This window comes from Arachis duranensis, chromosome 3 (assembly GCF_000817695.3).
Source record: "Arachis duranensis cultivar V14167 chromosome 3, aradu.V14167.gnm2.J7QH, whole genome shotgun sequence".
In the NCBI taxonomy this organism is placed as follows: Eukaryota; Viridiplantae; Streptophyta; class Magnoliopsida; order Fabales; family Fabaceae; genus Arachis; species Arachis duranensis.
Genome location: NC_029774.3, coordinates 107,858,975 through 107,872,709, shown reverse-complemented (window position 1 = coordinate 107,872,709; position 13,735 = coordinate 107,858,975). Strand labels below are relative to the sequence as shown.

The following is a 13,735-nucleotide window of genomic DNA, read 5'->3' as shown; positions in this document are numbered from 1 at the left end:
CATTGTGAGAGAAATTGTTTTCAGCACTGCCCTGCAAAATTTTAAATATTATTGTGTGTTAGTGCATCTTATACCAAACCAAAAAATTAAAAGACATATTATCAAACAAACTATGTTATAATCGTACAATAATTATAACCAGCAAAGGCTTTTCTTTCATTGAAAGCCACTATACTTTTTTTATTCTTAAAGTTTTCAAAAAAGAGAAAGGGCACTGATATAGGAAGCTAACAATCAAACAGCCCCCTCCCCCCCTTTTTTGCTGCAAGTGTCACATGTTTTACACAACAGTGACATGTATCACCCTAACTCCTAATATATTTCACAACCAAATTAACCAAACTAACAGTCACATGCATACTAGCAACTGGAGAATCAATACAAATTGCATATGGATCAATTCTATAACTGATTCCTTCTTCTGATTAATATTTAAGGTGGGAAAAGAAAGAAAGAAAAAACCAATCCCCAATAAATAAATCAAGCAAAATGAAATATACCATGAGAGCCATTAATTCCTTTTGGAGTCTGCAAAAATAAAAACAAACAAAACCATTAAAATTCAATTATGGTTTCTTTTCTTTTCCTTTTTCCAATTTAATTAGGAAAAAGTGCAAATCTTCAAAGATTTCTCGTGTTTTCCAAAATTGAGATTCAATGCCACACTAGACACAAAACAAAACACCACTAAAGCTTCAACAAATTGGAATTCAGATTTTAATTCAACACTATTAGCACCGTCTATAAACTTTTGTCTCACTATCATCACATGTCCAAAATCAACAACAACAATAAGTCAACTACTTTGGTTGGAAATATATCGAATATCCAAAGATAGTGACTTACATCTTTGGGTGGAATATGAGTTGATTCGGACGAGCAAGGAGTATATCTCAGTCTGCTACTTGAGGCATCCAAAGGAAAATTTTGGGCAGCTTGCACTAAGGCTGCTACCTCTTCCTCACTCATTCCAGGGTTGACTTGGTGCACCAATACTTTTAGTAAACTGCATACACCGTCCATCTTCTTCTCTAATGATTCAACCTTGTTGTTGTATTCAACTTTGACTTGTCGAATCTCCTCATCCTTTTTAAGAGAGCTTCTTGTAATCGAAGCCCCATAACAACGAACTCGACCTGGTTGGTCATTTCCTAGCACTCCTACAAATGCATCCTCATCATTTTCCCCTGCCTCTATTCGGGTTTGAAGTTCAGCCTGTCAAAAGTGAGGAGCAATAAAATACAAAGCCGCATTAACTAAATATTAATAGAAATCACTATAGAATTTATATTGTACAAATCCAAATACAAATACAAAAAACTCACAATTGTGCTTTGTGTTTTAGCATCAATTTCTTTTCCTTTTTTACTTGTGCGAGTTGCTATGAAAACTTCAACTCTTGATGGTTCTTCACTATTCTCTTTAGAGTCGCGCTAGAGTACATATAAAAAAATTTACATGAGGCATACTAACTAGAAAACTACAACATGAATATAAATGAGAAATCACAAGAAATATCAATCTTATATTACCAGCTGCTTGCGCACTATTCCAAAATTTGTGGAACCCATCCGGTGAGGACATGTTTGCTTTGACCTATTTTCAGCATTCTTAGTAGACACAGCCTAAATATAAATATGAAAAAGAGATGTTATTATTCTTAATAAACATGTTTTCTTGTTTTTTCAAAATCACACTAACTTTTCCCAAAACACCAAATTTAATCACATAAAGAACAAAAAGACAAAATTACCTTGACAGTCGGAAGACTCCAATACCGAATTAGTTTGCGAAATTGAACCTCGGGGATCTCTAACGGTCGGTTCTTTATCATTTCTTTCTTTGTGTTGTACTTCAAGAAATGTTCCTTTTTTATTTTGCCTTTGTATTTTTTCCATGCACGACAAAATCCCTTCATTACCCACGGCTTTGAAGTTATTGGAAGAATGAATTTTTGCTAAAAAAGACAACAAATTAGAATGTCAAAGGTTAGCATTAATAAAGTAACAAATAAATTTTAAAAACATTATCTATAATGCTATATTTACATACATTGGCATACTCCCACATGTCCTCTTTGATGTTTTTAGGCACACCATGCCAACTAGTATATAGCAAAGTCACAAAACGAGGATTTCTAACTGTTGTGCCCAAAAGTTGGTTGAGGTTAGATACAACCTCCTTGGTTGGACCTATAGGTTGCCCTCCAAAAAATTCCACCTCCCGTCGATCATTAAAATCAGTGGCATGAAGCTTTTTGCACATTGTCTTTCCACGAGTTTTCTTCTTTATTGTGCCTAATTCTGATTAAAATAACAGAATTTTAACTCAAATCAACTTAGAAGTAATACAAGCTATATTTTGACAATAAGGTCAAACAAGAAAAGCACCTTCATTACTAGCTTGTCCTCCATTACCCTCATCATTTGCAGCATCATCAAGCTCATCTTCCTCATCTTCCTCAACTTCTTCATCTTCCAAATTTATCCCATGTACCTTAAAATACATGTCAAGACTCATTCCTTTTTTCATTGAACTTGCACTTAGCTCGCTTGCATCTTCTCCCTCATCATCAGAACTTAAATCATTTTGTTCCATTGTATCAGCTTCAACAGTCCTTTGATTCCCAGTTTTGGAGGTCTTTTCAGCTTGAAACATTGTCCCGTTCCCATTATGTTCACATTCTTGAAAAAGTGACATTGGTTGGACCTTCTTTTTCTTCTTTGGAGTTCTAGCTTGCTCTTCAATGGCATCTTCCACAATTGTGATAGGTTGGTTTCTTGTTTGATCTTTTGGGTCTTGAGCTTGGAAGCTAGCCTTCTTATTTTCAGCCATGATCTTTTCTCTTTTAATATTGTATTGTTGTAGCAATTCAGCACTTGACCTCACTTGTGTAACCTCAAAGGAATTCTTTTTTTTCGGACTTTTTTCTTTCATTTTTTGTGCTAAGGTACTTATCCGTTTTCTTTTAGTGATTTCTCCTTTCTCCATTCTGCATACACAAAAGAGTTGCAATGAAAAATTTGTTATTTTATGAATAATTAAATGAACATAATCAACATAAGAAAGTAATTAAATAAGCAAAATAACTAAAACAAATGAGACATTTAGAATTCTACCAAAATAGCATTACATGAAATAACTAAAACAAATGAGACATCTAGAATTCTACCAAAATAGCATTACATGAAATAACTAAAACAAATGAGACATCTAGAATTCTACCAAAATAGCATTACATGAAAGAATGTCAAGATGTTTCAGAATCAGAGTCCTCCATATACTCGTATTCGCTTTCCTCATCTTCCTCACCACGTTGTTTGGCAAACATATTTGGAGCCATATCTATAATAGTTGCTCGTAGATCATTCCTCACTAGATCAACTTCACCATTATCATTTGGGAGACTTGGAATCACTTCAGGTTCACATGGCTCCCTTGCATATATTATGGGCGAATCAGACTCAAGGTCATCACTTATCCTAAATAAATCTCTTGGAATTGTTTTCATAACATAGTGTTTGTCACTCACATATGGGTCTTGCACATAAAAGCATTGGTTTACTTGGGATGCTAGCACAAATGGTTCTTCTTGGTAGCATTTTTTATTGAAATACACATATGAGAGACCAAAATTGTCTTTTGCAACTGTATACCACTCACACTTAAACAGGACTACCTTAAATTGGCCATAATAATCTAATTCAAACATATCAACTATTCTACCATAGTAGGTTACTTTTGCTTCAATTGGGTTCTTATCTTTCACAGTAGCAAAACTAGGAGTCAATGCCTCCAATGTGACACCACTATTTTGGGTTTTACGTCTTGCATCACGGTGTCTTGTATGAAACCTATACCCATTGATAACATAACCTGAAAATCTTTTTGCAACTCTATTTGGCCCCCTAGCCAACCCTTTTGTCCAACCAGCACATCCTTTTTCATGGCACGAGTTTTAAACCATTCTGAGAACTGTTGACTATGGTGTTTGGCTTTCTCCCACTTTGTTCTTCGTGGATTGTTATCATTTACTGCCTCCTCATGCTCTCTGAAGATCAAATATTCATATTCTTATTTGTTAGTAGGGTAAAATATTATGATTAAGGTCTACGAAATGACAATGAATCAAACAAAATGCCTCATGTAGACCTCGATCTTATCACAATTGTTTAGGATGTATGCATGACCTTGTATTTCTGATTTTTCATCTAACATGAACAAATCTCCCATTTTTCCACCCAAAGGACATCCTTTGCTTGGAAACAAACTAGGAGTTCGCAGCTCATCTGAAACACACTCATCATTGTTTCGAGGGACTTTGTTGAATCTTGTCTGGACATCTTCATGTAAATATCTTGAGCAAAAATTAATACACTCATTCACCAAATATCCTTCGGCAATGGATCCTTCTGGACGACTTCTGTTACGAACATACGATTTTAGTGTGCACATATATCGTTCAACAGGGTACATCCAACGATACTGAACTGGACCACCTAACCTCACTTCATTTGCCAAATGGATAGGCAAGTGCACGATTATGTCAAAAAAGCTTGGAGGAAAAATCCTCTCCAATTGGCATAATGTCTCAGCAATCTCTGCTTCTAAGTTAACTACCTCATCTAGGCTAATTACCTTCTAACATATCCGGCGAAAAAATGAACATAATCGAACTAAAGTGATGGCAACATGGTCAGGAAGTATGCTCTTGATCGGTACTTGCAACAAGTAATGTAACATGAAATGAGCATCATGGGTCTTGTAACCAGAAATCTTCTTTTCTGTTTGCTGCACACATCTAGCGATATTGGAAGCGCTGCCGTCTGGTAATTTTGCCCCTTTTAACACACTACAAAAGATTGTTTTCTCTGCTGCAGTCATTGAGAAGCATGCCTTTGCTAACTTAGTTCTTTTACCATCATTCGTATCTCTTGGTTGAAGGTTTTTCCTGATACCCATGTCTTTAAGGTCAAAACGTGCAGCTGCATGATCTTTTGTCTTTCCAGAAATATCCAAAAGAGTTCCAATTATGCTATCAACTATATTCTTCTCTATGTGCATGACATCAAGGTTGTGTCTAAACATGTTGAACTTCCAATATGGTAAATCAAAAAAGATTGACCGCTTTTTCCAATTTGAAATGCCATTCTTTGATCTCCTTTGCTTCTTCCCAAAAGAATTATCTACCCCTTGCAATATATCAAATACAGTTGTTCTATCTAACAACTGCGGTGGAGACCTAAGTTCAGTTTTTCCATTGAAAGATCTTTTATTATGTCTCCATGGATGGTTCATAGGTAAAAACTTTCGATGATCCATATAAACAGTCTTGTGGCTATGTTTCAGATATATAGAAGAAGTCTCATCATTACAACACGGACAAGCCAATTTTCCCTTTGTACTCCACCCAGATAACATAGCATACGCAGGGAAGTCGTTAATTGTCCATAAAAGACATGCTCTCATGTTGAAAGTTTTGTTCTCTTTGGAATCATATGTTTCAACACCTAACTCCCACAATTCTTTTAATTCTTCAATTAGTGGTTGAAGAAAGACATCAATATCATTTCCCGGTGATTGTGGGCCAGGAATTAGTAAAGAGAGCATAAAATAATCAGGCTTCATGCTCATCCAAGGGGGTAGATTATACACCATCAGAACAACAGGCCATGTACTATGTGTACTACTCAAAGTTCGAAACGGATTGAATCCGTCGCTCGCTAAGCCAAGTCTCACATTACGAGGCTCCTTTGCAAAATCTTCATGTCGACTATCAAATGCTTTCCAAGATTCACCATCGGCAGGATGCCTTAACGACCCATCTTTAACACATTCATTATGATGCCAGGACATAGCTTCAACCGTCCTTGTGCACATAAAAAGCCTTTGAAGTCTGGGAATCAGGGGAAAATGCCTTAGAGTTTTTGCAGCAACTTTACGAGGCTTTTTAGATGAGGTAGCATCGTCTTCTTCTACATGATGCTCAATATAACGGGATGTTCCACAGACATGGCAAGATGAGTCATTCTCATGCCCGTTCCGATACAACATGCAATCATTGCGACATGCATCGATCTTTTGGTAGTCAAGGCCCAAATTCTTCACCATATTCTTTGTTTTATCAAAAGAAGTAGGAATATTCAAATGTGGCATTCCTTCTTTCAATAATTCTAAGAGAGAAGTGAACGACGCGCATTACTCCAACCATGCAAGCATTTTAACAAGTAAAGACGGATGGTAAAGGATAATCTTGTGAATCCTTTACATCTAGGATATAGTTCTTGGCTTGCCTCGTCTACTAATTTATAAAATTCTTTTGCACCTTCGTTAGGCCCCATGTTATGTCCATCAACTTGTGTAGTATCTCTGAATCTATCACGTAACAACTCATCAATGTTATCATTGCAGTTATATTCCTCATCTGTGTCACTGTCAACATCCATAGTAACAAGTGATTCCCCATGATTAAACCACCTCCTATAACCTTTTACGAATCCATCGCATATTAGATGGTCATACACGACATCTCTCCTTAACCAAAGTCTATTACAACACTTTGCACATGGGCATTGAATTTCTTCCCCTTGAGGAATTCCCGGTGATGAAAAAGCAAAGTGTAAAAACTTTTCTACACCGACTTGATATTCTTTTTCATGACGTGGTGTATCCATCCAATCTTTAGACACATCCATCGAAAACCTATATATTTCAAATAGATAGCTAAGTTTCTAGTTTGAAGTCTTTACTGCTAGTCTCACTAACTGCGAGTCTAGTTTCCTAATTAACTTAGAGACAATATTTTCCATGTCTCCAAAATACTGAAGGCATTAGACATAAAATAGCAAAGAAAATTAAATTTTAGCAATTCTTAAAGAAGATCCTGAAGTGAGTGCCTCAGGAAAGCACTTAAGTTGTACACATAACATCAATAAAAAATTAATAGATGTATTTAAATTCGCATGAACCAACCTTAAATACTGTCTTAATCCATACCACAACAGCACCAAAGTAGTAGCGCAGCAGAAGCAGAATTAGAGAGGTAGCAGCAGCAGCGAGTGGCAGTTCAGCAGTAGATAATTAGTAGCAAAGCAACAGCAAAGCAGTACCACAGAAACAGCAGAACTTATTAATTAGAGAGAAAGCTGATATTTCCTGCACCAAAATTGCTAGAATTTATGCAATTATAAAATATAAGACAACAATTCAAATATAACACAACAATTCAAATTTTAATAATCCAGAGGCTATATAAACATTGACATTCAATATACTTCAATATTATTCAATAGCAAAAGTTCCATTTAATTTCGTTCAATTCTCTTCAAAACACATTGACACAAGAAGATTATTAGTTCATATTAAATACTATATGGACCCATAAATGTACTCTAGTGACCATTTACTTCATTTATAAGATAACTCAGTAAATGCATTCACTTCATTTATAAGATAACTCAGCAAGTGTAAGGCAGTGAGATTTTTTAAAAATTGTAGAACTAAGAAGTCCCAACAATCCTTACTTTATAAAAGAAGCTAAAAAGAAACTAATTTAAAAAGGCAGCATATTTAATACCAAGTACTTCAAAAATATTTTTTTTAAATGAAAAAGAAAGAAATAAGAAGGGGTATTCAATTCTAGTCTAAACAAGCTCTCCTCTCCTCTCCTCTCTCTCCTCTCCCTAAAGGAAAAAAAGCATGAAACTTGAAATTAAAGTTTGTGAGGCTTTAAAAAACACATACATTAGAGAAAAAGAAAGAAAAAGGACAGCTTAAAAAAATAAAGAAAAGCAGAGGCAGCAGCTGTAAAACCAAGGATTTTTCCATTTTAGACACAGAAACGTGATCCCAAAACCTGTTATAGTTGTGAACTTAAGTAACAAAACAAAACATTTTTTAGGCTAGCTAAGTAACAAGTATCAAATTCTTTGTAACAACATTACATGCATATTTAAACCAAATGCCTATTGACTGCTAGGAAAGAGTTAAAACAATAGTATTAACTTGGTTTCAACTTTCAAGAGGAATGCAGCTTTTCAATTCAACACAACACAAAAATAAATCAATTCAGAGTTTAATAACATCAGTTCTATTCTATTCTATAATTCCATAGCACCCAAAAATAATATTAACCAAAAAAAATAAATCAATTCAACTAGCACATTCAACACAACACAGCCATAACCAACTCATATATATGCACTAGTTTGATTACAGACTTGCTACTTAAATTAAACTTCAATCAAATACAGAATTCTATTTATAGAAACAAATTAAATGACCAAAAAGCAAGCAAGCCCGTTCCAAACTTTGTAAAAAATATAGCCCAGAACTATAAACCAGAGGTGTGGCCGTCAGAGATTCAAGCCTTGTTAAGATAAAATGATCTAATTCGTTTTTTTTCTCTGTTCTTGTATAGCTCATTCATAAAGGAGTCCAAGTTGTGATGTTATTGCATGCTGGATCCAAATATGCATTAAATTTTACCATTCATTGTGTTTAAATATCAATCTTATATCAATATGTATGATTGCTTAAATTGAAAATTATTTTTTCTATTCAATAAAAATTTTAGTTCCACCAAAAGTAACAATCTTATGAAATTTTGGATAAACTGTTTTTTATTAGCTTAATAATAAACCTTCCAATTTTCTAAATAAAAAATAAGAAAAAGTTACTGAGGGTAATTTAAAAGGAATCCAGAATTTAAATTTTGCAGGATGTAAGCAAAGTCAACTTATGTGGTAAATGAACTTTAAACTTTTCCAAGTTCTCGACATGATAACGGCAACATTTCTTCTCTTTTGTTTAAGACTTATTATTAACAACATTGTGTATGAGGAAGGTGTGTTTTTTCAATAACATTGATGATAAACACTGGTGAATTAAGATTCTTTGCCGCTATGATTTAGCAATCTTAAACAATAAGCAAACTAGATCTCTTATTCCTTAGCTTCTTATATTGTAATGTATATAAAATAAAAATATGAACTTGGATAGAGAAACAAGAATTCAGAATTGTGAACATGCATAAACCAAAGAGGAATATCAAAGAGGCATATCAGAGAGCACTTGGCGTGCATTAATACTGATAATAACAAATAGCATAAACCAAGCAAACCAAATGCACCAATTCACAAATTTCAATATTAAAAGAAATGAGACCAGAGTGAGAAACTGAAACATCGTAAAAGCAAATAAACTGAAATAATAATAGCTATTGGCTTTAGTTTAGGTGCCTTGGGTGAAACTGAAACAAATGAGACCAGAGTGAGAAACAAGAAAAACTACCAAAAAACAAGGGTAGTAAACATCTGAAAACTAAAAGCAAATAAACTCGGAAACTAAATTTTCATGTTCATTTATTTTAACTTCTTGTCTTAACAGTTGGGGAAATAAAAAAAGCTCAATCATTCACAAGAAACACCATTTTCGCACTCATTCTAACTCTTCTACTGACATAAAATAGAGAAATAAACAAAATTAGGAAACCACAAGACAACACTCACGTAATATCGTGTCGGAAGACCCTTCCCTCCATTTAAACGTGAAGGCAATAAGGCCTCCATACACTCAGCAGTTTTCTTTGGGTTTCCGACTTAACAAATTAATCAAATCTATAAAACAATACAATGAACCCCTGGAGAACCATTCGAAGCAATCAATTAATATGAAACTTCCCTAAACTAAGTATGATACAACCATAATTGTCTAACGATTAGAAAGCCACAGTCCCAAGGCAATACCAACTATACAATTCAAATGAGAAATTGACAAATGTTGGCTTCAACCCACCAGTGAAGTAGACCAAGAATGCACATGATGTCTACATATTTAAGCATGCATAAAATTTAATCATTTAATCAAACTGAAAAACCAAAAAATGCAAGAGTTTCATACCTTTAAACTTTCTTGTGTCATTACATACAAAAGATCAGGTGTTTCCTTCTCAATCAACTATTTTGTAGCTTCTGGTGTTACATCTCGTGAGGTAAAGCCGGTCCCACCTTGATTGGAAAGGAAAATAAAATGGGAAATCAATTCAACAAAACTAGAATTGTTGGACTTCAATAGCAAAACTGATGTGTGTAGAAATGTACCAAGGGTAAGTATAAGATCCACATGTTCAACATCACTCCATCTTTTTAGAAACTCCTGAATTTTTGCCACATCATTTGGAGCCACAGCAGTAGCGACAACTTTTGCTCCTCCTAGTCTTTCCGAGGAAGAATTAACAACAGAAACAGCCCTGGGACCACTGTTTAAAAGTAAAGGAGTTAGCAAATTTTGATGCTTCCATTAAGGGAGGAAAAAAAAGAACAAAAACAACACACAAAATTTTCCTACACAGCACCATTGTGTACCATCCACTGAAACCTTTTCTTGACATTGGAAAAAGGGTATATACACTGATAAGACATGAAATCCCTATTTAACCTTGTAGTTCCAGAAAAAGTTGGATATGGGCACTTTAACCATTCTAATGATCTTTTAATGCAGCAGTTTCAAAATAATAATAATAATAATAATAATAATAATAATAATAATAATAATAATAATAATAATAATAATAATAATTAAAGAAAAAATATGAATTTTGATTTCAGTGTGTGCAAAATTTCCATCAGAACCATCTAAAAGCAGCTCTATCTAGAAAGAGCACAGCAAACAATATCTATTGTAGCAGTCTGCTTATTCTAAAATCAACTCCAGATAAGGTATAAAAATGCTTATTCCTCAGAGCCAAGCCTGACTGATATTCCAAATATTCTCAAAGCAGTTCACAAGCTCTATGTAACAGGTAGATTGAGCATAAATATTCCCCTGATTTTTTAAACTTTCAAACTCTACTTGAGTTTCCAAACTTCTATCCAATAATACAGCCTTGAAATCCAATGCACCAAAAAATGATACTTTCTACTCAGCTCTGAACAATTGCTGATATGGATCCAAAATTAAAAAAGAGGTTACCAGACATATATATTAGCATAAGGAAAGTATACACTGAAATAGTGAAACTAATACAAGTTAAACAACCAAATAAACAGCAACCCCATGGTGAAGAAAGTAAACATACACTTTCAAGTTATGGAACAAGCCTAAAATTTGGACGGTACAAAAATGTCCTTTCAAGCAAGGGGAATCACAATCTAATAACTACACACAAAAAGCCCTAATTCTTACTAACATTTGGACTAGACATGCTTTTGCACAGAAAAAGCGCGTCGGGGAGATTACAAACATTAGCAGGGTTGAGCAGCCCCCCCAACCAAAAAAAACACACACACACACGCACAGCAGAACCCGAAGCTTTCAATTCAAAGATTCAAATTTTCAAAAAAGATAAATAAATGCAACCAAAATTGCAAAAGCAGCACCAAAAAGAAAAACTTACCAATTGAAAAAGTACAGAAACTAGAACACCAATCATCAGCTACACACAAACTAAGAATCCCCAAAGCCTGCAGTGTAAACCAAACCCCATAAGAATAGCCACTATGACTTCAGAATCGGGTGAAGAATCTGCAGTTATTCGACGTGTTTTAGTTCCAGACGCAACAATTGGATCTGATGTATACAATTCTCGCTGCAAGCCCCAGGTCCAAGGTCAGAAATTATAATAAAAACAATGAATAATTAAAAAAAAACAGAATGAAAACTTAGAGTCATCCTCATGAATCTGACTGCAGAAAAACAAAAAGAGGAGAAACCTACAGCCTTCTTTGAAGCTGGAACTGGCACTTTTCCACCTCGTCAGATGTTACAGCTTTGTCGTTCTTCACGGAATCGAAGAAGCAGGAAGCAAACGGCAGCGCGGAAGGGAGGGCTTCGTCGTCGTTCTTCATGGAAGCGAGGAAGCAGGAAGCGAGCGGCAGCGCGAAAGGGAGGGCTTCGTCGTTCTTCGTTGGAATGTTGTCGTCGCGGTGAGGGCAGGGGTTAGGGCTTTTGAAGAAGGGTTAAGGCGAGCACAAAGAAGAAGGGTTAGCTAGGGCTTTCAAAGGGGGCAGCGGTGAGGCACAACGGAGATTGGTGGTCGCCATTGGGGCTTTCGAAGGAGGAGTCAGGGCAGGGCACAAAAAAGGAGTTAGCTAGGGCTTTTTTTTTTCTAAGTCTTTGAATCACGAAGGGGCTAGGGCAGGCGTTTTTGTTTTATTCGAGCTTCTTTAATTTTTTTTCTGAGGGAACTTTTTGGCCACGCTTTTCAAGCGTGCAAAAAGGCTTGTAGGAAACGGCCACGCTTCTGAAATGCCACAATAATAAATTTCTGTTGCCACGCTTTAAAAGCGTGCCGAAATCTCTCTATGGCTACGCTTTTTAAGCGTGGCAAAAAAAACGTGGCTAAATCTCGCATCAACTGCCACCCTCATAAAAGCGTGGCCATTGACCCTTTTCGCCACACTTTTAAAGCGTAGCAAAAAAAAGCGTAGCCAAATCTCTATTCAAACGCCACCCTCACATAAGCGTGGCCATAGACCACTTTTCGCCACGCTTTTAAAGTGTAGCAAAAAAAAGCGTGGCCATAGGCCTTTTTTCTTGTAGTGATTCTCCCAAGCAATACAGAAGAGAATCCAAAAGGAGAGTGCAAGGCCATTGATGTGATCAATGTGGCCGAATGCACAAGGGAGGAGGAGACGAAAATCCTAGTGAGGAAGACCTCCTGGGACATCCTTCAAGCAAGAAGGAGTTTCCTATTAAGGATCCAAAGGAATCTGAGGCTCATACAGAGACCATAGAGATTTCATTAAATCTCCTTCTGCCATTCATGAGCTCTGAAGACTATTCTTCCTCTGAAGAGGATGAAGATGTGACTGGAGAGCAAATTGCTCAATATTTAGGAGCTATCATGAAGCTGAATGCCAAGTTGTTTGGTAATGAGACTTGGGAAAGTGAACCTCCCTTGCTAATTAGTGAACTAGATACTTGGATTCAGAAAATTTTACCTCAAAAGAGACAAGATCCTGGCAAGTTCTTAATACCTTGTACCATAGGCACCATGACCTTTGAAAAGGCTCTATGTGATCTAGGGTCATGGATAAATCTTATGCCACTCTCTGTAATGGAGAAGATGGGGATCATTGAGGTACAACCTGCCTTGTTCTCATTACAATTGGCAGACAAGTCATTGAGACAAGCTTATGGAATAGTGGAGGATGTTTTAGTAATGGTTGAAGGCCTTTACATCCCTGCTGATTTCATAATCTTAGACACTAGGAAGGAAGAGGATGAATGCATCATCCTTGGAAGACCTTTCCTAGCTACAGCAGGAACTGTGATAGATGTCAACAGAGGTGAAATAGTCCTTCAATTGAATGGGGACTACCTTGTGTTTAAGGCACATGGCCATCCCTCTGTGACAAAAGAGAGTAAGCATGAAGAGCTTCTCTCAGTTTAGAGTCAAGAAGAGCCCCCACAGTCAAACTCTAAGTTTGGTGTTGGGAGGCCACAACCAAACTTTAAGTTTGGTGTTAAGATCCTATATCCAAACTCTAAGTTTGGTGTTGGGACTATACAACATTGACCTGATCACCTTTGTGGCTCCATGAGAGCCACTGTCAAACTATTGACATTAAAGAAGCGCTTGTTGGGAGGCAACCCAATTTTATTTATCTAATTTTTATTTTATTGTTATTTTGTGTTTTATTAGGTACATGATCATGTGGAGTCACGAAAAAAATAGAAAAATTAAAAACAGAATCAAAAACAGAAGAAGAAAAATCACACCCTGGAGGAAGCA

At 35.8% G+C, this 13,735-nt stretch overlaps 1 protein-coding gene and 1 long non-coding RNA gene across 2 annotated transcripts; both read right to left on the bottom strand.

The window, feature by feature from the left end:
- Nucleotides 1–480: 480 nt before the first annotated feature.
- LOC110278700 (uncharacterized) lies at nucleotides 481–2,835 on the bottom strand. The gene is made up of 7 exons (XM_052258403.1): nucleotides 2,391–2,835; nucleotides 2,053–2,303; nucleotides 1,754–1,957; nucleotides 1,533–1,625; nucleotides 1,326–1,433; nucleotides 847–1,215; nucleotides 481–528 (listed from the first exon to the last, which is right to left on the bottom strand). The coding sequence occupies exons 1-7, from the start codon at nucleotides 2,833–2,835 to the stop codon at nucleotides 481–483; spliced, it is 1,518 nt and encodes a 505-aa protein (XP_052114363.1).
- A 6,929-nt stretch (nucleotides 2,836–9,764) lies between these two features.
- Nucleotides 9,765–11,539, bottom strand: LOC127745661 (uncharacterized). The gene is made up of 3 exons (XR_008006906.1): nucleotides 11,396–11,539; nucleotides 10,101–10,258; nucleotides 9,765–10,007 (listed from the first exon to the last, which is right to left on the bottom strand). It is a non-coding gene; the product is annotated as an uncharacterized LOC127745661 (long non-coding RNA).
- Nucleotides 11,540–13,735: the final 2,196 nt, after the last annotated feature.

What these genes read in the sequence shown, in the direction of transcription:
- LOC110278700 (XM_052258403.1), bottom strand. Translation starts at nt 2,835, where the DNA reads ATGGCTGAAAATAAGAAGGCTAGCTTCCAAGCTCAAGACCCAAAAGAT. An exon ending in GAATAGTGCGCAAGCAGCTG is followed by an intron (nt 1,434 to 1,532) that starts GTAATATAAGAT and finishes TATGTACTCTAG; the next exon opens with CGCGACTCTAAAGAGAATAG. An exon ending in CTAAAACACAAAGCACAATT is followed by an intron (nt 1,216 to 1,325) that starts GTGAGTTTTTTG and finishes CACTTTTGACAG; the next exon opens with GCTGAACTTCAAACCCGAAT.